This window comes from Antennarius striatus, chromosome 5 (genome assembly GCF_040054535.1).
Source record: "Antennarius striatus isolate MH-2024 chromosome 5, ASM4005453v1, whole genome shotgun sequence".
NCBI classification, from domain to species: domain Eukaryota; kingdom Metazoa; phylum Chordata; class Actinopteri; order Lophiiformes; family Antennariidae; genus Antennarius; species Antennarius striatus.
Genome location: NC_090780.1, coordinates 12,915,216 through 12,942,334, shown reverse-complemented (window position 1 = coordinate 12,942,334; position 27,119 = coordinate 12,915,216). Strand labels below are relative to the sequence as shown.

The window sequence follows — 27,119 nt, the reverse complement described above, 5'->3', positions numbered from 1 at the left end:
CATTTTTACTGATGCTAAATAAACTGATAAAGCTGCTTTGGGAAGAACTCAAGTCTTTGTGTCAGATGCTACCTTGATCTAACCAATGTGTCACCACTGCACCAGCATTCATGGCAATTTCTAAGACAATATTTTTTAGAATCTTTTATGTTCATGACTCAATAAAACCTGACACATCTTTATCTTTAAATCTTAGAATGTGTCGTACTGAAATCAGCCAATAGTCCATCAGCACATCTTTGTGTAGAGACGGGAAACAAGAAGAAACCTGTTAAGTAGCTCTTTCCGAGCAGCAACAACAACAAAAAAAAAATCAGTGTTCACCATTAGTGCTCTCTCATTACATGTTGCATCATGTTTCCTGTGTTTTGCAGAAGCTTACAAGCCAGAATATTTATTGACTGATACCAATTTTGAGTCTTAATGGTTTATACTCCTGATGCTTGGTTAAGATAATCATCACCGGGGATCTGCTGGATTTTTATTATGTGTTTGGATATGAGAGGAGTGAGTCCATTAGAATTCTCATTCAACTCTCTCCACTAAGAAAAGGAAATATGTTTAGACGTCAACTCTTCCTTTATGGTGTGGCTGCTTTGACAAAACCTGAAGAGGTCACACAAAGTCTTCCAAAGATCTTTAAGAGAATAAGCAGATATTATACCGTTATTAAAACGATATGACTGTTCGGGAAGCAGGAACTGGCAGACAGACTCATTATCTACACGGAAACAGAAGAATTTCTCATTAGTATGTCAAAATGGTTTTGGATCATGTATCCAAAAGCTGAACTGAAAAATGATCCCCTGAAAAAACTTTTTACTCTACCTAAATTACCAGCACATTTCTATCCCACACTACACCAAATAAACAAAAACAACAACAACAACAACAACACCAAAGGCATACCATCACACTGCAGCCTCTGAGAACGTTTGGATTGCCCAAGATGCTTCCAGGGAGGTAAACAAAGAGCAAACTCATGTTACCAGAACACATCAAGTCAGGACCTGCTATTTATTCAGCCATTTATCTTAACCTGGTGACACACACACGCACACACTTGGAGATATGTTTTTTCTGTGAGTATCCTGTACTTGATTTGTACTTGATCCACTTAACCTTTGTTTACTGAAGTCTGTTTTAATGGAGCGGTTGGATGTTCTCCTCAGTGCTGTTAGCTCCCAGTGGGTGTTGCGTTTCTGGTGTTTCTGTTGTTTTTGGTGTTTCTGGTGTTTTTGGTGTTTCCTGGTGTTCAGGTTTGTGGTCAGCCTCAAGGCATCAAATGTCTATTACTGTGGTCCCAAAATGAACTTCAGTCTGATTGGTTCCATTATTATCTACACACAGGGAATATGAAGGAGCAACACTATGTTTTCTTTGTTTTTTAATTGGCTGTATATCTACACACAGGTTTTGTGGTAATTCCCTACATAATGGGTTTGGTCGCTCTTGTGTGAGATTTGTGATTATTGAGTCTGAAAATACCATTTGTACACAAATAGCTCTGATGCCGTCATCCAAATCATTCCAAATAACTATTCCCTTGTTAAAATAACTCACTTCTGTAATGTTGTGGAGTAACACACTATTGGACACACAAATCCTGTCTGTGTCGAGTTTCTGCAGGAGAGAAATGTCACAGTCATGACATGAACTCCATCAAATATCTTGGGAGTTGTTTGAGTAGTTGATTACATCCTCCTCCATCAGCTCTGACTGGAGATGTGTCATCACATGGAATCGCTCCAGGAGGTTTGGACAATCCATCAGGAGTACTACTGTTGTTGCGTACCGCTGTCTCCAGTGTGTTTCCTGAGAAATGTACTCATGCTGTTCTATCTCTCATTTCTTTAATTATTGATTCATAAAATCAAGAATAAAAGTACAATATATGTGTTATTTTCATGGTAACACAAGAAAAGTAACGATTCAACATGAAGACATTTCTGTTTTCATAAATCAATGTGCTTGTCATAATGAATGAGGGAAATGTATCAGATCATCCAGAAGCAGCAGCAAACTGAATTCTGCCGTGAAGAACACTCAGTTTTGGCGCGTCTTGGTTCCATTTGGTGTGTGGTGACTGATTGACAGTAAGGAGTGATGAAGGTTTATTTCCTGATTCGACCGGAGGGGTAGGGTGCGTGGCTGCGTGGGGTGTGTGTGTGGGGGGGGGGGGGGGCACACCTTTGATTGGAGAGAATATGAACTGGATGACAGGAGCTGGAGCCGAAAGAGGAGCGCGTCAGGCAGGTGTTTGCGTCAGGAGCGTTTGATGCGTGGAGCCGTGGACTGGAGCTGTGGCCGAGGGATGCGTGTCGGGGGACCCACCCGTGGTGTTTCTGGTCGTGCTGGTTTAATGCTGGTCTAAGGATGGACAGGTTGCTCCTTTGCTGGTTTCTACTCGGAGCGACGCTGCAGCGGAGCAGCGAAGACGTTTCCTCACCTGGTCCAGGTGAGTTCAGACAGATGATCCCCAGGAATGAAGGGAGGGCATCAGCTGGACGTGAAGGTGAACCAGAACCAGACCCAGTGCACAAATATAAAGTTTACATCAGACAAGCTCTAGCTGTGACTTTGGAATATGAGATTATTTTCTCAAATAGCGTTTAAACCGTTAGTGGAAAACGCGTTACTTTATGTTAAAAATAAAAACAATCAAAATCCGTTTCCCTGTCCTGAATCGGATCACGTCGCACAACAGGGTGGCATCAAAGCGGCCGGTGTCCTGCTGTTGTGGAGGGAAGGGGTGTTTTTAGTTCTGTTCAGGGGGGGGGGTTCAGGGGTCCGACCCGTTAGGAGCCCCAGCCCCAGAAGAATGACACAGAGGTTTGTGTCAGCAAAATGTTTTGAAATGCAGAGATGGGATCCGACCGACCGACCCACCGCGTTCCGCTCTGTGCAGAGTTTGCATGTTCTCCCTGTGTCTGCGTGGGTTCTCTCCCGGTTCTCCCCCTCCAAAAACATGCGCTACAGGTTAATTCTTCTTTACCTTTCGGCTTTTCCCTTCAGGGCTCTCCACAACCAATCAGTTTCCTCCATCTAACCCTTTCTTCTGCATCCTCTTCTCTCACACCAACTACCTTCATGTCCTCTTTCACTACATCCATAAACCTCCTCTTTGGTCTTCCTCTAGGCCTCCTGCCTGGTAGTTCAAAACTCAGCATCCTTCTACCAATATATTCACTATCTCTCCTCTGGACATGTCCAAACCATCTCAGTCTGGCCTCTCTGACTTTATCTCCAAAACCTCTAACATGTGCTGTCCCTCTGATGTACTCATTCCTGATCCTATCCATCCTGGTCACTCCCAAAGAGAACCTCAGCATCTTCATCTCTGCTACCTCCAGCTCTGTCTCCTGTCTTTTCCTCAGTGACACTGTCTCTAGACCAAACAACATCGCTGGTCTCACCACAGTTTTGTACACCTTTCCTTTCATTTTAGCTGATACTCTTCTATCACACATCACACCTGACACTTTTGTCCACCCGTTCCATCCTGCCTGTACACGCTTCTTCACCTCTTTTACACACTCTCCATTGCTCTGAACTGTTGACCCTAAGTACTTAAAATCCTCCACCTTCTTGATCTCTTCTCCCTGTAACCTCACTCTTCCACTTGGGTCCCTCTCATTCACACACATGTACTCTGTCTTACTGCAGCTAACCTTCATTCCTCTTCTTTCCAGGACAAACCTCCACCTCTCTAGCTTCTCCTCCACCTGTTCCCTGCTCTCACTGCAGATCACAATGTCATCTGCAAACATCATAGTCCATGGAGATTCCTGTCTAACCTCGTCTGTCAGCCTGTCCATCACCATAGCGAACAAGAAGGGGCTCAGAGCTGATCCCTGATGTAGTCCCACCTCCACCTTGAACTCCTCTGTCACACCTACAGCACACCTCACCACTGTCTTACAGTCCTCATACATGTCCTGCACCGCTCTAACATACTTCTCTGCCACTCCAGACTTCCTCATACAATACCACAGTTCCTCTCTGGGCACCCTGTCATAAGCTTTCTCCAGATCTACGAAAACACAATGCAGCTCCGTTTGGCCTTCTCTGTACCTCTCTATCAACATCCTCAAAGCAAATACTGTATCTGTAGTACTCTTTTTTGGCATGAAAACATACTGCTGCTCACGAATGCTCATTTCTGCCCTTATTCTAGCTTCCACTACTCTTTCTCATAACTTCATTGTATGGCTCATCAGCTTTATTCCTCTGCAGTTGCCACAACTCTGCACATCTCCCTTGTTCTTATAAATCAGCACCAGCACACTTCTCCTCCATTCCTCAGGCATCTTCTCACTATCTAAGATCCTGTTGAACAACCCAGTCGGAAACTCTACTGCCACCTCTCCTAGACACTTCCAAACCTCTACAGGTATATCATCAGGACCGACTGCCTTTCCACTCTTCATCCTCTTCAGTGCCCTCCTCACTTCATCCTGACTGATCTTTGCTACTTCCTGGTCCACAACAGCCACCTCTTCTAGTCTTTTTTCTCTCTCATTTTCCACGTTCATCAACTCTTCAAAGTACTCTTTCCATCTTTCCATCACACTACTGGCACCTGTCAATAGACTTCCATACCTATCCTTAATCACCTGCTGCACGTCCTTCCCATCCCTGTCTGTCTGTCTTGCCAGCCTGTATAGTTCAGTCTCTCCCTCCTTACTGTCCAACCTAGCATACAAGTCATCATAAGCCACGTGTTTGGCCTTTGCTACCTCTACCTTCACCTTACGCTGCATCTCCCTGTACTCCTGTCTACTCTCCTCAGTCCTCTCAGTGTCCCACTTCTTCTTAGCTAACCTCTTTCTCTGTATACACTCCTGTACCTCCTCATTCCACCACCAAGTCTCCTTATCTACTGTCCTTCCAGATGACACACCAAGTACTCTCTTACCTGTCTCCCTGATCACATTAGCTGTAGTTGTCCAGTCATCTGGAAACATCTCCTGACCACCCAGAGTCTGTCTTAACTCCCTCCTAAAAGTCATGCAACACTCTTCCCTTTTCAGCTTCCACCATTTTGTCCTCCGCTCTGTCTTTGTCCTCTTTATCTTCCTGACCACCAGAGTCATCCTACACACCTCCATCCTATGCTGTTTGGCTACACCATCACCTACCACTACTTTACTGTCACTGATCTCCTTCAGATTACATCATCTGCACAAGATGTAGTCTACCTGTGTGCTCCTACCACCACTCTTATAGGTCACCCTATGTTCCTGCCTCTTCTGGAAGAAAGTATTCACTATAGCCATTTCCATCATTTTTGCAAAGTCAACTACCATCTGTCCTTCTGCATTCTTCTCCTGTATACCAAACCAGCTCATCACCTCTGATTCCTGCACCAACATGTCCATGGATATCTGTACCAATGACAGCTCTCTCACTTCTAGGTATGCTCTGCATCACTTCATCAAAGTCCAACCAGAATTTCTCCTTCTCCTCCAGCTCACATCCTACATGTGGAGCATACCCACTAACAACATTGACCATCACACCCTCGATTTGTAGCTTCAGACTCATCACTCTATCTGACACTCATTTTACCTCCAGGACATTCCTAACAAACTCCTCCTTCAAGATAACTCCTACTCCATTTCTCTTCCTATCTATACCATGATAGAACAACTTGAACCCTGCTCCTAAACTTCTAGCCTTGCTAACTTTCCACCTGGTCTCTGGGCACACATTATGTCTACCTTCCTCCTCTGCATCATTTCAACCAACAAACTCTACATCGGATGCCCTTCCTGACACAACCCCCTCTATTTATCCAGGCTTGGGACCGGCACAATAAGACACTGGCTTGTGCCCTCTTTAGGCTATTGGCCCTTCCAAATCACCGGTAGGTGTGAGTGTGTGTTTGAGTAGTTGTTTGTCTTTCATGTGGCTCTGCAGTGCACCGGCGTCATTCTCAGAGTGTCCCCTGCCACTCACCCACAAGCCAGCTTGTTTAGGCCCCAGCACAAGCCGTGACCCTCCATAAACGGAAAAAACTATGGATTAATAGTTTCTTATGTTCACCTAAATACAGTTTGAATGCAAGACTTTTTACTGTGTTTATTTTAACATAACATTCAATGTTCTACTTTCCATTAATTAAATTATGCGGATGTTTGTGTTTGTGTCCCACTGAAGATGTAGGTCACCTTCATGAGGTGTGTGAGCTGGAGGGCAGCTATTTCATATGGAACCAATGAATAGAAGAGTGTATTAAATATGAAAGCTGTTGAAAATGCCTTGTCTTCCAAATGATGACAGCACTGCACATAATGCACCCAAGCTGTGTGTGTGTGTGTGTGTGTGTGTGTGTGTGTGTGTGTGTGTGTGTGTGTGTGTGTGTGTGTGTGTGTGTGTGTGTGTGTGTGTGTGTGTGTGTGTGTGTGTGTGTGTGTGTCCACCACAGGTGTGACATTCACAAGAGGCAGATTTTTTTCAAACAACCAAACCCCCTTGGTGGGAGATGACCCCAGTTTGTTACACAGGGTTTCCATCAAAGTTGGAAGGAAATACAATGTATTTACAAAGGCAGAGAACTGCACATAATTAATGAGACCCTGGACAAATATACAAAAATAACATAATGAGTATCAAAAATTTCAAGAAAACAATTGATTCCAAAGTAATCCATGCAGAGCTAACTAACTGTTTGCTGTTTTATTCTTTATTCTTGTCAATCTGTAATCAGACAGTAAGAATTAGTTCTTTGTTTCGAGAGGAGGTTTGTTGAGTTAGATATTCCTGGAAATATGTGGAATTTTTAATAAACCTCTATTTTCACTTTCCTGCAGTAAATATGGAACTGTTTAGAGCCACATTTAATTCATGTAGAATGTGTCTGAGACGATGAAATGTGGCCTGCATTGGTTTTGAACCAACACAGATTTGATGGTCAGCCATCTGTCTGTTTGATGTCAGTGTGTTATGGTCAGTAAACTTCACAGGACACATTAACACATTTTTCATTCATCTGCACAGTGCAGCAGTGAAACATATGGTCCTGGTGCAGCTTGAAACCAATTAAATGATAGACGACAGGCTCAGATCTCACACATCCTTCACATTCACTGTTCCTCTGAGGAATTCAAAGACAGAACAATTCCTCCATACCTCTCCATCAGCACCTATCTTCTCATCATCTCTCTCGTTTCTGTCATCTGACTCATTTTTCCCTGTCCAGCTTCTCTCCCCTGCCACCATATCAATGTATTCATTCCCATGCTGACACGTTACCCCCATCAAGTCCTTGTAAGTTATCTTACAACACCTCGTTGCTTAATTGTGCTATTCTTTGTCTTTTCGTCTCTGCTTGTTTGCCTGGTTTTCATTCTCCTTATAAAAGTTTAAATGCGTTGGAATATTGCTGAAATAAAACAGAGGATCTGATTTGCAGAGGAGACACAGCTGGTCAAGGCAGAGAGGTGTGAACAAGGTAATCATATAAGATCAATATCTCTTGAGCTATAGGCCCCAAATATGACAGAAGGCTCTCATGGTGAGCTGCGTTATGAGAAAACACTCCTGGTATTGGACACATATCTCATCCTTCAGGATGGTGTTTGGTTCCACTCAGACAAGCCTCTCAACTGGAGAAAAGGTGTAAACAAGATTCTGTTCCTTCTGTTAGAGAAACTCTTGGATGAGGGATTTGCTTTCCTTTTCCTATACCTTCTGTTATGTGATTGCCCACATTTGTTTGTCTGTTTGTAAGGTAACTATAACAAAATGTGGATCTATATGTGCTCTGCCCAAACTGATGATCTTGTCAAGGTGTTATATTTTGTGTCACTATAAGAACTGATGAATGATATTTTTTAGAGGTAGCCCAGGAACTGTTTCTGATATTTCAGGGGGGGGGGGTTCTCATGGGTTTGCTGGCAGACTGTTTTTCTCTGCACCGCTTGTTCTCTTACCAGTTTATCACCAATTTAAATCTCACTCTGGTGTCATCTGATAAATTGACTGCTGCAGCAATTCTGTTGATTTCTCACTAGTATAAATCCCTTGCTGTACTTCCACTGAAGGCCTCACCTCAGTGTGGTTGCAGATCACTCTGAGGATTTCTGTGTTATGTACGTAACCATATAACTGTTATTGCATTTCATTTTTATGTCCTCTTCCCCAAGGACAGTAGTGGTATTGGTAAAATTGATAAGAGAAGTCTTGCATAAAAGACATCATTGTCTCTATTTTGTGCTTTCTAAGATACTAATGGCACAACTAGAGCATTCACCACTGGCATGAATTTTATAATCTGAGTAGGGACCTAATAAGTTACTGTGTTTTCTGAAAATTCCATGTTAACCATTAATTATAAACTTACCTGTCTGCCTTGATCCAGTGTCCAGTGTTCAAACTGAGGCTGGACACTAGGAATGTGATTATAGACCAAATAAAACGTTCCCATACTTAACAAATGTTTTTTAAAATAGAGTAGGGAGCTCAGAGACGTTTAGGGCTACCACTGGATTCAGGTCTATGGAATATTTTAGTGACTTTTACTTGCTTTTATTTGTTGACTATAAGACACTATAGGGAGCTGCCAGCTGTTGACGAGCAGACAAAGGTAACAAAAACCAAATAAAGGTAATGAAGTATTAAACAGCCGAGGTGCAAAAAAGAGAGTGGTTGTTGGATTTAAATAAACCCAGAGGCCAGAAACAACATTCCAGATCAATGCTAATGACACGTTGCAAAAATGTATAAAAAAAGTAATTGTTTGCAAAGAAAAAAACAACATAAGGTAGTTTTAAGGTGCATTTTGCACGGACAACTGTTTTCCACCACTCCAAACTGTCTAATGCAGGTTTCAACGCTGTAAACCAAGGTGGCATTGATTCGATCAATTGATTTGATTTCTGAATAGAAACACAAGTGTGAGGTTTGCATTATATGAAAAATGTTTTCCTCTCGTCCTACAGTGTTAGACAGCTGTGAAGGGGATGTCCTCCTCCTGCTGGACTCTTCAGGAAGTGTGTCCAACTATGAGTTCTCCCGTCTGTCGCTCTTCGCCGCCAAGCTTCTTCACCCGTTTTCTTTGGGCCGTGGCCACATCAGAGTCGGTTTGCTGCAGGTGAGCACAAACCCTACGCTGGAGTTTGGTCTGGACGTCCACAACAATCAGCAGACTCTGCAGAAAGCCCTGCGGCGTGTCAGCCAGCTGAAGGGAGACACCAACACCAAAGCGGCGCTCCAGGTGGCCCAGCAGCTCCTGGCAGAAACACAGGAGAATGTGCCAAAGGTACTGCTGTGGCTGACAGACGGCGTGCAACCCGGAGATGTGGACAAGCCCATGACTGAGCTGAAGGCGAAGGGAGTATTTGTGTTAGCCGTGTCCACAGTACATGGCAACTACCAGGTGTTAAAACATGCAGTGACACCACCTCTGGAGTCGCATCTGTTCTGTGTGGACATAGATAGCATCGAAATCATCACAGAGGAATTGAGAGAGGCCATTATTAGTATGTGTGTGAGGTTCAGCACAATATGAGAAGATGTAGTAACTCAGTGGAGCTCTATCAACTCTACAGTCTCTACATGCCTCAATACTTTATTTCACTTTGCCTCTATGTCTCTTCCTCTCTTTCACTTTCCGTCTTAACAGGAATAATCTGTGCATGGCGACTGTATGTGGTTCAGGTGACAACACACAGCGCTGTGCTGCAGTGGCATCCTCTACTGGGCAAACACACCAGTCACTACCAACTCCAATACAAGTCTGTCAGGGAAACGGACCCCGAGACCAGACGGGTTCTCCCAGGTGATTCCAGCTGGGTGGAGCTGACCAACCTGCGCCCCGATACAACCTACACCGTTTCCCTCCAGCCAGTGTCCAACCAGAGGCTGTTTGACACACTCCATGTTAACTTCACTACACTTACTGGTGAGAGGATTGGAGGAAATGTGTTGGCTTTGTTTTTGAGCCATGACTGTAGAAAGTAGACCAAGCAATCTCAGCACATGGTCCATTTAGTTGCCAGTTTTAGTTTCATGTTTGCTCATGTTTGATTTTATATTTACCTGAAAGAGCATTCGTCCAAAACTGGAGTTCCACTTATTTACCAGACCGAGACCGTAACATAGTGGGTTGATGGTTTATTTCTAGACATAAATTTTTCTTATTAGGGGTCTTTTGTCTCCTGTCAACCTATTTGAAGTTAATAGTTTTCTACAACCTTCCCCAGATGTTTCAGGCCCTGCCATTGTGTCCATGTCAGACCGTCATCCCCATCAGATGCGTGTGAGCTGGGGTCCGCTGCAGCCGTCTCATGTCCACAGATACATAGTGGAGTATGGAGCTATTCCGAGTGGACACGTCCACACCCTGGTCTTTGACAACCAGCAGAACTCCACCCTGCTGACCAACCTGGAGCCAGGCAGTCAGTACCTGGTTACTGTCAGCGCCCATTATTTCAATGGGAGACAAACGGCCATGTCTGTGAGGGCCTGCACTGAAGAGCGTACGTATCCAGTCTGACTATTCATCATCATGGTGCATTATTCACTTCGTCCTCCTTCAGATGATTGAGATTTCTTTATTTCCTTTCACTAGAATTTTAAATGTGTTTTAATTCAAAATTGAACAGGTTTGCAGCTGTTGACATATTCGTCTACAACTGATGACAGTAGAAATCAAGAATGAACAGACGTGATGCATTGAATAGAAAACAGATTTCTCCTGTTTATATTTTCTCTCTGCAGCAGCTTTACCTGCTCTGACTGACCTTCAGGTGACCACAGGCCAGCATCAGGAGGTACAGGTTACATGGCAGGCCCATCATGAAGGCCTGAGAGGCTACTGGGTGAGCTGGGAGAGAGAAAAGTCACTCAGCTCCTCCACGAAGCCCTCCAGCTCCTCCACCTCCATCTACCTGCCTCCTGAGTCTCGTTCAACGCAACTCATGGTCCTCGCAGCCAGGAGTCGAGTGTGTGTGTCTCCAATTTACATCGCTGGTCGAGGAGACAGAATATGTTGTACTGCAGAGACGGACAAGGCTGTCTGAGCTGAATATTATAGTTTGTGCTATTTTCTTCAATTTCTGCAATTATGTTCATTGGAGAACCGGTCATGGTTCATTTCCTGTTTCTGCATCTCCTCTATCTGAAAAATCTGACCTGCAGAGATACAAAAAAAAAAGGAAAAACCTGGTGAAAGGAACATATTAAGTGCATGATGTACCAGATTAATTGTGGGGGACTGAATTAATGTATATTAATATGTTGAAATCTTTATATTTCTGTACAGAAGTCTTGCATAACCATAATCACAGAACCTCAGCCCTTTGGTTTTACAGTGGCTTAACAAATGCACTATTACCTGCCGAGATGGGGGGCTGTCTCAGAGTCATAATTGATCAAATTTTTTCATCAAATATATAAGTGAGCAGCCTCCACAGTCTATTATGTAAGCCTACTCTTAAATTGCAGTTATATAAACTTAACTTTTTCCTGAAAAGTTACATTTGTAAATATATTTAATGTTTTGAAAATATAGTGAGGTGTTGTGCTGCTTTGCTTTTTCCTTTCCTTGCTGCACCGATCAATTTGTCATAATTTTTTAAATCATCACACCTGTAAATAATATTTGCTCAGTTGAAAAGTGTTTGAAGGAATCTTTGGTTACAGCTACTGACTTCTGATTCAACAGAGAAAAATATATTATCCAAAAACTGTAAGCCACAAAAGATATAGCAGGGATATAGAACTAAATGTGCAAACAGAAATTCTTTAATCTGCTGAGCAGCCTGATAATCACGGTGAATTTCATTTATTTTGTCACTCCATCATTCATTTAAACACTAGTTGTGGTTGCATCGCAGCAACTATTAAAAATTGGAAAGTAAACAGATTTATTTAAATGCCAGGAAAAGAAATCATGTGAAAAGACCATCAGCTAACATCAATCTAGCTTTTCTGATCTAATGTAACTAATCAGTTGTTATGTAAGTAGGCTATAACTGAGGCTTAGATGATTAATAGATTGGGGTTTTTTTTATCTCTATATGTGTAAATTTCTATAATTCACACATATAATGACTCAAGTGTGGCCTTTGCGGAACATTTGTTGTATAGAAAGTTTCAACATATCAATTATGAATAAGTTATATCTTTACGTCAGAGTATTTCTGTTTTTATTGAATATGTACTATAACTACTTTCATTTTTATATTCCAGTATCTGCTGCACTGGGCTTCAGACCTGCAAACCTTTAGTGTTGTTTGATAGTACATGATGTCTGAGTTGAAATGAGGTGGCGTTATGAACCAGCCTGATCTATGTCATGTGAAAATTGCTGAAACTTGCTGCAAGCGATATAAAGAAAGGATCTTGTGTTGTTGATGTTGAAGATTTTTATCCTTTCAGGTCTTTTGTAATAAAGTGAGGATATACAATATGAATGACGTGCTGAAAATCTTTCTGTTCTTATGTTCAACCCAGAACTTACACGAACACACATAAGAGAGGCTTCCTCTTCCCACAGAATGATGGTACAACAAATTAATTTGCAAAGGAAGCACATTTTATTCAGGGAAGCTAATTAATCTCCTGTGTTTTATTAACCTCTACCTCCCTGAGGCATAAAACATAGTGTTGCCTTTTGGCTTTCTGCAGGCCTAACAAGGATTGTCTTGCCAGATCACAGCCTGGTGTCTACTGTCTGTTTTTTGCCATGACAACACAGGTACCACCACCTTCTTCCAGGAGTGTCGTCAGTTTAGCTGAACACACATTAGGAGACCAGCGAGTCGATGACCGTGGTGCATAAGATGTTGGAAGTGAGCTGGAGTATGAAACCCAAACTTCTATCTTCTGACCGCAGATGGAGAATTCTTTAAGTCCCTTTATCGGTTGTTAAAAGTGCTTCACTGGAAGGTGTTTTGAGATGGTGGACATAATGGATCCAATGGAGGATGCAGGAAGCACAGAGCTGGTGGGGATGGGACTTCGTGTCTCTGTCTCTCCAGTACAAATTGCATTTTACATCATCCTGGTGTTGCTGGGCATTATGGGTAATGCGACTGTGGTTGGAGTGATTGGTCAAAGCGTGATAAAGGACGGCGGTGGGGGCCGTAACTCGGACATTATCATCATAAACATGGCGTTCTCTAACCTGCTGGTGTCTTTGATGAGGAACATCCTGCTCTTCATCTCAGACATGGGACTCCAGGTAGGTGGTCTATTTAAAGTTTGATGACTGTTTTGAATGGACGTTTTGGATCATCTGCCTGTTTCTCCTGTTGTCTGTGCCAAAGTGTAGACTTTTGACACAAAGGTTTTGTCTCGAGATGTTGTATTTCTCACCACAAATGTCACTGAAATGTTCAGCAGAGAGAATTCTCAGCTAATTACAGAAGGTGTCAGTTAATCTGGTGAAGAAACCTTGTTTGTCTCCAGGAGTGAATTGTGGGTACAGGATATCATCCAGGAACACTTCACATTTGTTTGTCTCTTTCTGTTCCAGCTGTACTCGTCCAAAGAGTGGTGTCAGTTCCTCATGGGTATCTGGGTGTGGCTGCGCTCAGTCAGCGTGTGGTCAACACTCTTCCTCAGTGCTTTCCACCTGCAGACACTGAGGCGTGTTACCCCCGTCACGGGGTCCTCTCATGGGGCCAGAGGTGTTCCCAGGAACCTGCTGATGAGCCTGGGCCTCGTCTGGTTCCTCAACTTTATTTACTCCATTCCTGCTCATATCTTTTCCACTAGTGGGAATGAGAACAGCACAGAAGTGAGAACCTTATGCAGCAGGAACCTGCATTAGTTAATCGATTCATTACACTGATAAAATTATCATTAGAGGTATTAGACAACTCAGTGAAATTCAAGAGTCTGCTAAATTAATATTTAATGAATAAATAAAATTGAAACCAACAATGAAAAAAACTGAGCAGTTTCTGAAAATACATCCATAACTTTAGAGCTGTTTTAAAGTTCTGCCTCAGTTCAGTTTATGAATAATTCATGTATCAGTAGAAGTTGTTTTTTTTCCTCAGGGTTGTTGGATCCCATGAAGGTGATGTCCCACACTGCTCTGACTATGTCCCCCTCCCTCCTCAGACCCTGATGCTGGTGAGCAGTACGACGCGCCCCCTGCTGGGCTGTGTGTGGAACTTCCCCTCTAGCTTCATTGGCCTGGCTTATGCCACTACATCTATGGTGATCCATGAAACCTTACCCATAATCCTCATGGCACTCACCAACCTGGGCTCCCTTTACACTCTCTACACCCACAGTCGGATGCAGAGTTCTGTTCAAGGTACATCAGCCAAAAAAAGGGTTCCTGCTGAGAGACGAGCAGCAAAGGTGAGGAAGACGATTTTGCTTTGAGACCTCTGGATGAGCTGTGTTCATCAGAGAGATACAGTAAATGGTTTATCACCAGACCTGATGAGTAATTTGATGTAACTGAAATAAATTAATTTTAATAGCATTTTTATTATAGCTAAGGTGAAGATATATGATTGATTCTCAATATCTGGCTGGAGTTTTACTTCCCTGACTCTTCATGTGTGTCTCAAGGTGATTCTCGCTCTCATTATGCTCTTCATTGCATCGTGGGGAACAAGCATTATCTCTGTCAACTATTTCAACTACAACCGTGGCTCCTCTGCTGAGTTTCTTCTGGTCATTGCTCGTTTTGCCAACATTATATTCATTGCCATGTCACCTGCTGTTCTGGCCATTGGTCACCGGCGACTGCGTTCCTTCATCAAATCTGCACTGGCTCACTGACAGATCACTGACTGATGGAACTCTGGAGCTGCAGCCCACACATTTATTAACCACTTTACAGCAGTTAAACCTCTAAAAGCATTTTGACGGGGTTCATTGTTATTGGTATGAATTCAGAGTACAAACTCTCTCAGTCTGGAGTTGGACTGATGGTCTGAATGGAAGGGTGGGTTGCTAAAAATTACAACCCACTGAAAGACTGACGTATCATCTGATGTCTTTGCTGCCCATACAATTGATTGGGTCATTTCATGTATTATAGAAGATAATTATATCTATGGTTTTATTTAATATACATAACTTCTGAATACATGTGTAATATTTTTGTCACCCTGTATAACTGATAAATTTTCAACTAAATCTCAAGAAAAGCATATTGTCTTTGACCAACAATTGGGTTTCAGGTTAAGTGGCTAAACAAGAGGCAATAAACAAAAAGGCAACTTACAGTAACTTTGTGTACTTTGATTTTATTGCCAACTTTTAAACACATAGTTGTTGAATTGTTTCTCCAGAGTTTTCTCTCATTTACTGAATGCAGTTTTTAGGAAAGAGTTTTTGCTTTGACATATTATGAGATGGACTGTGTTGAAGCCACTGGAAAGATTGTTTTTTGTTGTTGTTGTTGTTGTTGTTGTTGTTGTTGTTGTTGTTGTTTTTCTGCTGAAAAAAGAATTTACTGGATGGAATACAGTAACTCAAACAATTTCAGAAAATCACAAGGCTAAACAGTGATGTTTATGACTCAGAAAAATATGTCACAATATAATACTTGAAGAGTTCAGTGATGCTCTGGCAATGCATCTGGAGCGTATTCCGCCACAGAAAAATGGATGGATGGATGGAGTCCTGTTCACAGGAAACATGCAGTGTGGTGCATGAATGTGTAAATAAATTATGTTATTGTGCTTATTTGTTAACTTAGCATATTAGTTTCCATCATTTATTTGACTTTCTCCTCCACTTTTGTGCCTTTCCTCACTTGCTGAACAACAAAAATGGTTTGTTTTCCTTTGCCTTTAGTTTGTGAGGATTTATCAAACTTTTTGGAGTCCTTCCTGGAACAATGAATGAATTTAAACCACCTCAGTATCATATTCAGGATTCTCCTTCTCAGTTTTCCATGACCCAGGGCCACCACCATGGGACTAAAACCTACAAACAGGGAGGCAGAGAAATGTGCGACCGTCAGCAGCCCTTCCGCGTGGTGTCCCCTGTCGTGATTGTAATACGTCACCGCCGCCACCTGCAGCGCCCAGCAGACCACGAAGAGGGAAACCAGCGACATGATGACGTGAGCGGCTTTGCGTTCAGTGGACACGTGTTTGTCCAGCTCCCCGTGGGCTCCCAGCTCTCTTCCTGAGGTGACAGTCCGGATGTGTTTCCCCAGAGCGTGAAGCGTAGCCAGGTTGGTGCAGACCATCAGCACCAGTGGCAACACCTCATTGAGGGCCAGCGAGGCGGAGGCGAAGGCTGAGCCCTGCTGGTTGGAGGGGAACTCCCAGACGCAGCCCAGCAGAGGCCTGGTGGTGCAGCTGATCACCATCAGCTCCACGGTGGCATTGCCGTGAACATGAGTGGTAAATACCAGAGCTGGGATTGAGAAGGCTAAGTTTGCCCCCCACACCAGCCCCAGAACAATCCAAACCCGCTGCCTCTCCCTCTGCTGCACCCGAGGTCCGAAGGCCACGCGCTGGCGTCTCAGGGTGGTGCAGTGGAAGACGCTGAGCGCCAGGGTCACCCAGCAGCCCACAGCTCGCCACCACACCCACAGCAGCATGAAGACTCTGCACCAGCCCGGAGACAGAGACACATTCAAGCCCAGGTCGGACACAAAGATGGGCACAGTGCGAAAGAGTGAGGTCAGCAGGTTGGCTAGAGAGAGGTGCACCAAGATAGTGTCCGAGGGAGGGAGCCTCCGAGATGGACTCTCAACGGCTGACTGGAACACCTGAGAGGATGAGACAGACATAATGAGGACAATCCAGCCTCGAACACACATTAAATAAATTAAAACAACTGTTGTTATCGTACCACATGGATGACTGAGATGTTTCCAAGGATGCCAGAGAAAACCAAGAGCCCAAACAGAAAAGCCTCTACTGTGAGGTCTTCTGACATGGCATCATCCTCTCTGTGTGGTGCCTCACATGCACCACCACCGCAGCTGATGGTTCCTCACTGTTTTATACAGCCGCACACAGCTCAACAAACAGATCCAAAGCTAACAAGGTTCCACGTCTGCTGACGGAGTTCAGGGTCAATTTAATCTGATATGTTGATGTGGGTAATCCACATGCAGAGGTTGGCATTTCCCTTGTTTTCTTGCTCATCATAGGTCAGCTGTAAATACAAGGCTGCTTATTGATCTGAATGATCGCTTCAACATGTTCCTATTGTTCGTTGTGATGACTTCAGCATGTCTCTATATAAATGATGCTGTGAATCTGTGATGCTACTTTGGTTTTCAGTAGTTAATCTCAATGTCAAACAGTCCAGAATATTTAGTAAGTGTCACCAGTTCATTTGAAATGCTGTCAGCTGCAGATCACAGAAAATAAACCCACAAACCTCTGAGGGATGGAGCCAAGTCAGGTATGATGACGCAGCATTTTCCCTCCTATTAGTCAGCCATATGTAATCTCCCATGGTACCCGTTGTTTGCTCAGTATCTGTCTTGACACGATGGGGTTATTTCTCCGAATAATCTCAAAAAATACTGTTTAATGATAATACATTTTCCTCATTGGTTTTGTAGGCCTGGTTGACTTCATGTTGGATTCATGTGCTGCATTACACTGCTTACTCACTCTATAAACAACATATTTCCTAAAATGACTTCAAGCACACAACAGCTGTCAGAAAGGGTGGAGAACAAAAGGTCTGTTTCTTTGACCTGTTTGTTGGTATCGTTTGAAAAAAAGCACACATAGTATACAAAACACATTTTGGATGCATGAAACCTGACAATCTGTAAATGTACGTGATAAGATGGTGTCTGTCTAGGTTCTCAGTTATCCTGCTCATGGTTATCCAAAGCTGCTTAAATCAATATGATGATGTGTTTTTATTGTGTATTTTAACCTTTAATGTGGCTTCTTAAATGTAAACATTGTTGTACTCTCACTTTATAATTTAATATTTTCATTTGCTTATGGGTTAATAATTATTTTTTCCCACCCTGTGGACTGTGGATAACTGTCTTACCATCATGCATGGAGGACGTTGTCAAAACAAAACAAGTTCTTGTCTCTCACTTTGATTGTAGATGTTAATAATAATTCATTTTCAAATTATAAAAAACACAAAAATAATAGTTTGACTGTTATTTTTTTTTTTTTTTTAATTTCTGATCTGAAAATAACTTTGATCTGAATACGCACTGATACTGTAAAGCTTTGAATGGGGAAATAATCTTCAAAACAGTGACCAAATTTATATTATTATACATTATTATTATTTATATGTATTTATTTGTATTGGTTGATTATAGCATTTCTTTTTTTCTTTCTTTCCATCCATCCATCCATCTATCCATCTATCTATCTATCTATCTATCTATCTATCTATCTATCTATCTATCTATCTATCTATCTATCTATCTATCTATCTATCTATCTATCTATCTATCTATCTATCTATCTATCTATCTATCTATCTATCTGTGTTGAACCTGTGTGGGGTATATTCAATCCGTTATTTCTCTGCTTGACACACACTTTTACAGATGATGATTCACAAACCGACGGCTGACTACAAATATTTTGTGCGCGCATCCCCGCTCCCAAACCCTCTCGGCGCGCGCTGCTTCCACGTGAACTCTCACGTAACGCGCATCAAAATCTTTTACATCGAAGCTTACATTATAAGCTACTCAAAGGTGAGTAACATCGGCTTTATTCTCTGAACCCTGACGCTTATCTTGAGTGTGTCAAACCGGAATCTGTCACTGACGTGAATAAATGTCACTGTCGCAGATGGAAACCCCGCTCCTCTCTCGGGACGCGTTACGACGCTTCACGCAGATTTCGTCTGTGTGCGTTGAGGTGAAGTTGATCTGATGGGAGTCCGCTGCCCGCTTTGACCCATCTTCCATCTGATCCGCTGTTAGAGAAGACATTTTGAAGAGACGCAGTGAGATGAACAGCCAGTCACGGACATCCCTGTTCGCCCTGTCGGCCCTCCTGCTGTGCGCCTCCCACCAGACATCTGTCTCCAGCAGCTCAGCATCAGCAGCATCCCCACAGAGGGAGGCAGACAGGAACTATTCAGGAACGCCTCAGAGCTGGACAGAACAGAGCAACGTCAGCTCCAACTATGGCAATCACAGCGACGACAGTACGCCGTCACCACCAAAGATCCAAGAGGTAACAGGCCAAGCGGCTAGCTCTATTCCTACTGTGAGATATGAAGAATCTGACTGGGTACCAAGCTGGAGTTCAGAGGCAGAGGAGTCACCGCTCTGTGCCTACAGAGTGGTCCAAAAGGGCATGGATGGGGAGCTGTGTTTCAGAAACACTCTGACCACCTATCAGTGTCAGCAGGAAGACTGTAGGATGGTGGTTTCTGCGGGGAACCTGCATGCAAATATTCTCATCAATGGTAGTGTACTGTTACAGTGGAGCCATGAAGACAACTTCACCTTGAATGAGCAAGATGTTAAAGTGGAGGACTCTCTTTCTGGTCAAGAATGGAGTGGGGAACCTGGGACAAATTTAACAAGAGAGGACAGGCTGGGATCAAATCTTCTTTCTGGGGTCCGACTCCCCAGACGGGGTGGCTATGAGTTGAGCTGCTGGTGGAATGGAAGCTACACTCAGTTTGAGTGTGCTGGCGTACATCTGGGCTCGACCTGCAGGGACTTCCTCCTGACGGAGCTGCATGAGAACATCCCCTACCGGATCTGCTTGCACCCCCTGGCCCGCCTGGATCAGGTTAAGAGAGCAGACCAGTGGAACTGTGTGAACTTCACCCTGCCGCCGTCTGGGATGCAGGACATTGTGATTGCCATGACAGCAGTAGGGGGCGCTATCTGTGTGATGCTGGTCATCATCTGTTTGTTGGTAGCATACATCACAGAAAACATCATGAGCCCCCCGGTGCAGCGCTCGTATTCTTATCGCTCTCGCTCGCGTCACTGATGCTCAACTGACTCTAAGCTGCAGTGTTCAATAAATAACATGTCCTACATTCAACATCCATGATCACCATAACTAAACCCAGCATCCTATAGTCACTCATTATTAACAATCTTTTCTTTCAATCAGCCACATAAATTTCAGACACACTTTTCAACGGAATCAAAGCACAATCTATTCTGTCTCTGCAAATAACTTGCCTTGTTGGGGTCGGCAAAGACACCCTGGACCAAAAGTCCTACATTCCTGTGATAAAGCAGTTCACTGTGCACTGTTTTCATTTCAGGCTGCCTGTGAAGGAGCCTGTCAGTGTGTATACTGGCAGCAGTTATACAGCAATACAACCAACGATCTACTTTGAGCACGTCAGGAACAGCAGATTTTGTAATCTTGCAGCCTGTGAGACTGTCCAGACTTGTCCTGTTTTTGTGAGAGACAAAGGAAAATAAACTTAAATGGATATTGTTGTTTTTTCTCTGGACTAAATCATCTCACCATGAAGTTTTTGCTTTCAAGCCTGCAAAGTGTGTGTTCGTTCCATTTGGTAAAAGGCAATGCAAATTGTTGTAAAATGTCCAAATACTGTGCCAAGCATCTTGAATTAGAATGTCCATGCTGTGAGTGAATAAATTACCACAAAGATATTTGTAATACTTCACAGCTGTCCTTACTTTTCTCTTGCATGTTTTTACACAACAGGATCATTTCTCAACTAAAGACATAAATTCAAAATGTCTTCATGAGCCCAAATATGCAGGTCAGCTGCAAAACAGAAAATAGGCCTCAATCCCATGATTTAGCTGTTTGGCTTATTATCTTCAGGATGGATGCACTAATGTTTATTTTATAAAATATAATCATGCCAGAAGTGGGCAATACACAGTCTCTATCATGCAAATTTGACAAATAGTCTGTAGCATTAGATATATGAAACTGATTAGATCACTGTTATAGTATATTTTACTGAGTTCTGTGTTCACATTCTTTCACACAATGACATACAGTACATCATTTATGTTCTAAGTTGTGGTGTGTTTCATTTGCTCGCCTACTGCTACAACTTACAGGAGAGAGTCAGACAGGGAGAAAGAATTAAATATTCACAGAGACTCCTACTACATCAGATCATCAGATAGATCATCCATATTTGTTGCTTTGTCTGTCTTTAGGTATATTTTTACAAAAACTACTTACTCATTTTCATGAAACTGGATGGGAAGACTCTTCATGCACCAGTGAAGAAAGTACAGGTAGTCCTCAGCATACAAACATCCGACTTGCGAACATGCAACTTACAAACATTCATGGATGTAAACAACCACGCACCGTCATGTACGACTATTATAGTTCCCCTTTCTGACACAACCCACACAGAGCAGCGTAACTTTAGCACACCATAGATTCAGGTTTCCCATCGGGTTAAAGTAACTCAATATCAGACTAGGTGAACACTTTGCTCTAACTTCATGTCTGGCTTTCCTGTCGACACGTCATTTGTAGTGTTCCATCCTTATTTTATCCGCATCTCTGTGAACTTCTGAACAGGAAAAGAACACACAATGTATTTATGTTCATGGGGACGTTCACAAACATCGAGACTGAATGCAATTTGTGTCAGGTTGAAAATTACAGCCAACAATGTAGACTATAGGCTTCCTGTCAGAAAACTCTGCCACAACCTGTTATTTCGTAATTTTTAAAAATAATAATTTACAGGATTTTGGTGGGGGTTTTTTGCCATTGTTTTTTGTTTTGTTTTTATGATGTCTCTGTCGCCCATCTGTGTTGTTTTTATGTCCTGTAATTATTTCTGGTAAGTCTTAGGGAATGGTACTAAGTATTTAGAGTAGTAACGGGATTTAAATAACGTCAAAAGGACGACTGTAGATTTAAATTTAATAAAGAGCAACTTTCTAACAAACCAGCTCTGAGTGGCAGCCATCCACGGCCTTCTCCTAGCATAAAACAGATTTCAGTAACGGCTAAATGACGTAGTCTTTGATCTGTCACGTGGTACAAGAGACTCCGCCCTGAAAGGACATAAAGCCGTAGTCGTCAGGGAGGCGCCGCCATTTTAGTTTCCTGTTCACGGCAAGATCAGCAAGTCATACAGTTCCCGTGACCGAAAGTTTTAGTGGTTTACTGTATTCCAGATATTTGTATTGCTTATTTTTGTCACAGGGATTAAACTAACTCTATTTACTAGGTTCTGTTAACGAGTATCGTTTCGTTTCAGCCGGGCTATCGCGATGCCGAGCCACACGCTGCGTGTAGCGGTGGTGTGCTCGAGCAACCAGAACCGCAGTATGGAAGCGCACAGTATCCTCAGGTAAAGATGAGCCGCCGGGAAGAGAAGAACATCAACAAGGCCGTGGAATGAACGAAATGTTGTGGTATCGGGTCGTTTTGTGAGCCGGTGTGGAGACACGCCGACATGGTGACATAACTGCGTTGGGCCTCAACGCAGTTAACAATGGAGTCTCCGGATGCACGGCGAAGCCTCCTTTCGTAGCTGGCTTCCGACTGACAATTTTGTTTGTTTTTTTTGTTTGTTTTTTGAAGCCAGTGGTCGTACAAGTTTCCTTAAAACAGATTTAGGGACTTTCAATACCATGTAATTGGGTGGGTTTCCCCCCCCCCCACACATGTGGACAAGAGCGCCACCTTCAGGGAACACATCGGAAAGGAAGTAGTGTTACTCAGTCCATCCCCTCAACATTGATGCGGATGCATTAAATGTTACATCATAGGTCTCTGCTGTTTGAGTCCATCTTCAATGGTTGTTAGTGGTGTCTAGGACCACCAGGGGCTCTTGGTGACAAATTCAACCGTTCTGATCTGGTGAGCTTTAGGAGGGAGTAACCCCCCTGAGTCACTTCAAGCTGGTTTAGACCAGTTTGGTCACAACTCGGGAGACAAACAGGAAGTGTGTGTGTGGTGTAATCATGCTGTGATTCAGCCGGTGACACGACATTCCCTTGGCTTCATGTAGGGGAGACGAACTGACTACCTTTCACAGAGGGCATGCAAAAAAGTTTACTGAACGTTTCTTCTGTTAACTTGTGTGAAGTGTGTTGTGGCAGAAATGGTATGTAACTTATTGTCTTGTCGTCCTTGCAGCAAACGAGGATTTGATGTACGTTCATTTGGAACCGGTTCTCATGTGAAGCTACCCGGTCCTGCCCCGGATAAGCCCAATGTGTACGACTTCAAAACGACTTATGTACAGATGTACAACGACTTGGTCCGCAAGGACAAGGAACTGTATCCCCTCCTCACTCACTTTTGCACACATGCATATACAATACACTGAGAGCCAGATAAGTAGACATGGTCCATGTTACTTGTTTGGATCTTAGAAAGGTGTTTCAGCGGCGCTGCAGATGGACTGCACCAGTGGGTTATTCACATGCAGGCATGATGAACCTGTTGCAGATGTGTTTTATTAAACCTATCAAATTCAGGGTGTGTAGCAGATATCTTGGAAGTATTTGCAACCACAAGACAGTAAGTAGAAGGATAATGTGACCGTCAGATTTAAATCACTGCTCACGTTTTTAATCCTGACCTATGTTCCTGTGTCCGTGGGAGTTGTGACAAGTAGTACATAGTGTTTTCTGTAGCAGCAGCTGGTTAGTTTGAACAAAAAATGCAATGTTATTCAGATAAATGTGGTTTACCTCACTATAATTACCTAGTTATTAAATAAAATGATGAACTAGCATCACTGTAAACAAAACTACAAGAGTCTTCATTTATCAAAGAAAAGCAGTGGTCGTAGGTATACGAATTGGACAAAAGTAATTTAAAGTATTAAATGAGAGGTTAAACAACCCAGTAATGGAGTAATTCATCTATTAAAAAGGATTTCTGAGATATGACTTAGTTTTTGAGTTCCCAAGGAAAGATGTTTATCCTCAGCTGAGGGTGTGTGGGCGAAAACTATAAAAACCCTCAACAACTTGAGCTTAACAAGAGTAAAGGTTCTCAAGGGTGAGTAATTTTCACCAGTTAAACACGGCAGCTGTTTATCTTTGTTTTTGGGTTGTAATGACCTGAGACTTGACGTCTTCATTAATGAATGGCAAAAGTCACCTCCGTGAGCACTTTTTTTATATAAAAACCTTTGAAAAGATTTTTTTTTTTAAACATCCAGGTGAATTGAGCATTTTTAGTGAAACTACAATATGATTCATCCATATTACTGAACTCAATCCATAAATAAGGTTTTCAAAATGAGAAGCAAGTCTACCGAAAATCAGTCATTTCTACCAAGAATTTAAAATGGTAGTCTTTTCTTACAGCCACCTTAGGGTTAGAGGTCATGTCTCGGTATCCATTATGTTCTGTCAATAGTAAAGTTCCCCTTAAAAATGTAAATACTGTCTCAAAACCACTGCATTATTGTAACTTGAAAATATAGTTCACTGTTACAGACGAGGGGAAATGGTTGTCGGTCGTCTTTTACTCCTGTGTATATAGTGAGTTCTTTCAGGATGGCCTGATTCAGTAGGAGTACTTGACAAAAGCAAAACTTACTGTTTTAAGGACACCCAAAGTCATCAAGCCTAAAATTTGTGTAACTTTGTTAAAAGTTTTGATTTAGAAGGTAAATTTGTCATTTTATTATGACATCACTTTTTTTCTTGTCAATTAGTTCCTTGGATAATGTTATGTTTCTTGAAACCACTAGGTGGTGCTCAATTTTGAGACTACAGCTTGTACTCCATAGTGACAGCAAAACGGCTTCACTCATACCAAGTAGCATTGGTATTTCCCACATGGTCTTTGAGAGTCTGCAGACGTTTTCCTGTGTCTCTGTGACTAAAAATCTTCTCAATGACTGATTGTGTTACCTCCGAATGTGTCTCCCGCTATGTTCCTTGACCTTCCCACTCTTCAGATATACACAGAATGGCATTCTACATATGCTGGACCGCAACAAGCGCATCAAATCAAAGCCAGAGCGCTTCCAGAGCTGCAAGGAGAAGTTTGATCTGGTCATAACATGTGAAGAGAGAGTCTATGACCAAGTACTAGAGGGTGAGGTGCTAATGAATGAAGAACTCTTTCCTTTCAGAGCTCCTGATCATTTGATTAATTGGTTTTGGTCAGGACAAGTAATCACATTTCTTCTAACTCTTCTGATTGTGGTATTATTCTCTCCAGATCTGAATTCAAGAGAGCAGGAGACTATGCAGATTGTTCACGTTATCAATGTAGACATTCAGGATAACCAAGAGGAAGCCACGCTGGGCGCCTTCCTTATTTGTGAGCTGTGTCAATGTGTGAGTTACAACTCTGGTTTTTACATGTTACTGTATCGACACAAAGACTAAGTTATGATGATGAATGATGCAGTAAATACACTTCGTATGTTTAGTTTGTCTTTAAATATGCAGAATCTGCTACCCAGGATATTCCTGACAGAGGAGGTTCTTTAGAGTCAGAAATGCTGTACAGAGTTCCCAGGTTGTAAATTAGCTGAACGTGTTCTCCCTTCTCAGATTCAGCACACCGACGACATGGAGAATGAAATCGATGAGCTCCTACAAGAGTTTGAGGAGAAAAGCAGCAAGACGTTCCTTCACACTGTCTGTTTTTATTGATCAACAATAGAAACCTGCAATAAATCTCCCAGATCCCAGGCAAACAAAAAACTAGCATCTGGGCACACACCTCATACATCGTCTACAACACAATATACACACATTGTGTGCCCACACAGCCATGCACATATACACAGCTCTGGGTCTGGACCCAAGAAATGACTGCTGTTGGATGCATTGCTGATGCTGGTGTCTCCTCAGTGCAGAGGACGGACTCTCCGGATTCATTCTGCCTCTGTTGCACTGGATCTGGGTTCGTGGTCCACCCTCAACCCCAGTTCTGTGAAATCACTCAAGCAGATCTCCTCAGGGAGGACCACAACACTCACACCGACTGAACAACTTTAAAAAGCCCACTTGTTTAATTGATATACTGTTTATTTCTTCCTCTAAAGAGAATATGAATACGCATATACATATACATGTATGTATATATGTGTATACATACAGATTGAATCATTTAAGCATACGTAACTGACTTTTATTACTGATCTGGGACTTTGTAAATGTGGAGAATAATTTGAAATGAATTTGTGTTCTTGTTTGATCTTTCGTTGTAGATTATATTTAAGTTCATGTCGGTGGGCTAGAGAGTCCTATGAGGATTTATGAAATGTTTCCAGTAATGTGTTGACTCATATTTATGCTGTTTTTCAGGGGCATAGTTTTTTCTTTTGTAAAAATGTAAAGCTTTGTAATTCTTTGCAAACTGCGAGCTCAGCTCAGAGTGCCTGAATTTTCTGCAGAATCCACTAAAGAATGAAAGCATCTATAAGAAACATTGCATGATCTGTTTATTTAATTTGAAGATATTGGTCACTTACCAATTCATGATTAACATGAAATCAGAAGTACCTGATTTCGTTGTTATTTTTTTATTTTGCCTTTTTTTGGTCACTTTTTAAAAAATGTTTCACCAGGTAAATTTTGGGTGAGGCAATACTGATCTTCCTTACATGATCAGTCTGTTAACAATTTTGGACATATGAAAAATTGTCAATATATTTGTTGACATACAAGCCAACATGCGCTGTAAAACAAACGTGAGCAAACAAGATGCAACTTCTCCCAAATGCAGGACAAGGAATATATGCTAAATTCCAATGTAAAAATGTGCAAAATCTAGAAACCAATGAAGAGATGCAAACATTTAAGGTGCTGCAAAGCATTTGTGGAATTTAAAATGTGGATGGAGTGCATCGTTTCATACTGACATATAAACAAGGATAACCATATTTCTCTCCATGTGAGCATAGAAGTGTATCAAATCCCTTCACTTCTCCAGTACATGGAGGGGGGGGTTTATGAACACAGTAAATAAGTTTATTTGCTGAGTTTCCTGCTTTTCCTATTGATATTCAGCTCATGCTTTATTATGAGTCCTCCTTTATTAATCCGCCGTAGGCAAAATTATTTTTCCACTCATTAGTAATCAGGCCAGTACACAAACTCAAATACACGACACCTGTAGGGCATGCAAATGATGGGGAGAGGTAGAGTGGCAGACAGCTCCCTCGAGGTGCACCCCATAGAGCAACTAATAAAGACGGCTGTGTCTTGCTCAAGGGCACCTCAGCAGTGCTCGGGAGACGTTGCTGGGCTCAAGGCACCTTATCTT

General features: G+C 42.4%; 5 protein-coding genes across 7 annotated transcripts; 4 read left to right on the top strand and 1 right to left on the bottom strand.

The window, feature by feature from the left end:
* The first annotated feature begins 2,252 nt into the window (after positions 1-2,252).
* Positions 2,253-12,382, top strand: LOC137595597 (von Willebrand factor A domain-containing protein 1-like). Of its 3 annotated transcripts, none has more exons than XM_068315809.1 (5): positions 2,253-2,458; positions 8,946-9,485; positions 9,629-9,907; positions 10,209-10,484; positions 10,729-12,382. In XM_068315809.1, exons 1-5 carry the CDS (start codon positions 2,377-2,379, stop codon positions 11,025-11,027), a joined length of 1,476 nt encoding a protein of 491 aa, XP_068171910.1. In that variant the 5' UTR covers positions 2,253-2,376; the 3' UTR covers positions 11,028-12,382. The 3 variants fall into 3 exon arrangements, with proteins under 3 accessions (XP_068171910.1, XP_068171909.1, XP_068171911.1); XM_068315808.1 differs by having other exon boundaries at positions 10,726-12,382; XM_068315810.1 differs by having other exon boundaries at positions 10,755-10,933.
* Positions 12,383-12,919: 537 nt separating this feature from the next.
* LOC137594999 (olfactory receptor class A-like protein 4) lies at positions 12,920-14,754 on the top strand. The gene is made up of 4 exons (XM_068314744.1): positions 12,920-13,192; positions 13,487-13,750; positions 14,080-14,325; positions 14,542-14,754. The coding sequence occupies exons 1-4, from the start codon at positions 12,920-12,922 to the stop codon at positions 14,752-14,754; spliced, it is 996 nt and encodes a 331-aa protein (XP_068170845.1).
* Positions 14,755-15,697: 943 nt separating this feature from the next.
* ora4 (olfactory receptor class A related 4) lies at positions 15,698-16,882 on the bottom strand. The gene is made up of 2 exons (XM_068314743.1): positions 16,789-16,882; positions 15,698-16,705 (listed from the first exon to the last, which is right to left on the bottom strand). The coding sequence occupies exons 1-2, from the start codon at positions 16,873-16,875 to the stop codon at positions 15,698-15,700; spliced, it is 1,095 nt and encodes a 364-aa protein (XP_068170844.1). The 5' UTR covers positions 16,876-16,882.
* Positions 16,883-18,447: 1,565 nt separating this feature from the next.
* On the top strand, positions 18,448-20,436 carry fndc10 (fibronectin type III domain containing 10). Its single transcript, XM_068316255.1, has 2 exons — positions 18,448-18,634; positions 18,732-20,436. The coding sequence occupies exon 2, from the start codon at positions 18,894-18,896 to the stop codon at positions 19,893-19,895; it is 1,002 nt and encodes a 333-aa protein (XP_068172356.1). The 5' UTR covers positions 18,448-18,634; positions 18,732-18,893; the 3' UTR covers positions 19,896-20,436.
* Positions 20,437-21,954: 1,518 nt separating this feature from the next.
* ssu72 (SSU72 homolog, RNA polymerase II CTD phosphatase) lies at positions 21,955-26,302 on the top strand. The gene is made up of 5 exons (XM_068315275.1): positions 21,955-22,221; positions 23,013-23,156; positions 24,796-24,935; positions 25,062-25,180; positions 25,400-26,302. The coding sequence occupies exons 1-5, from the start codon at positions 22,142-22,144 to the stop codon at positions 25,499-25,501; spliced, it is 585 nt and encodes a 194-aa protein (XP_068171376.1). The 5' UTR covers positions 21,955-22,141; the 3' UTR covers positions 25,502-26,302.
* The last annotated feature ends 817 nt before the right edge of the window (positions 26,303-27,119 follow it).

Coding starts and splice junctions, on each gene's coding strand:
- LOC137595597 (XM_068315808.1), top strand. CDS start 2,377: ATGGACAGGTTGCTCCTTTGCTGGTTTCTACTCGGAGCGACGCTGCAG. Junction 2,459..8,945: donor CGTTTCCTCACCTGGTCCAG/GTGAGTTCAGAC, acceptor CTCGTCCTACAG/TGTTAGACAGCTGTGAAGGG. Junction 9,908..10,208: donor TAACTTCACTACACTTACTG/GTGAGAGGATTG, acceptor AACCTTCCCCAG/ATGTTTCAGGCCCTGCCATT.
- LOC137594999 (XM_068314744.1), top strand. CDS start 12,920: ATGGATCCAATGGAGGATGCAGGAAGCACAGAGCTGGTGGGGATGGGA. Junction 13,751..14,079: donor GGAATGAGAACAGCACAGAA/GTGAGAACCTTA, acceptor CTCCCTCCTCAG/ACCCTGATGCTGGTGAGCAG. Junction 14,326..14,541: donor CTGAGAGACGAGCAGCAAAG/GTGAGGAAGACG, acceptor GTGTGTCTCAAG/GTGATTCTCGCTCTCATTAT.
- ora4 (XM_068314743.1), bottom strand. CDS start 16,875: ATGTCAGAAGACCTCACAGTAGAGGCTTTTCTGTTTGGGCTCTTGGTT. Junction 16,706..16,788: donor ACATCTCAGTCATCCATGTG/GTACGATAACAA, acceptor TCATCCTCTCAG/GTGTTCCAGTCAGCCGTTGA.
- fndc10 (XM_068316255.1), top strand. CDS start 18,894: ATGAACAGCCAGTCACGGACATCCCTGTTCGCCCTGTCGGCCCTCCTG.
- ssu72 (XM_068315275.1), top strand. CDS start 22,142: ATGCCGAGCCACACGCTGCGTGTAGCGGTGGTGTGCTCGAGCAACCAG. Junction 22,222..23,012: donor GAAGCGCACAGTATCCTCAG/GTAAAGATGAGC, acceptor TCGTCCTTGCAG/CAAACGAGGATTTGATGTAC. Junction 23,157..24,795: donor GTCCGCAAGGACAAGGAACT/GTATCCCCTCCT, acceptor CCCACTCTTCAG/ATATACACAGAATGGCATTC.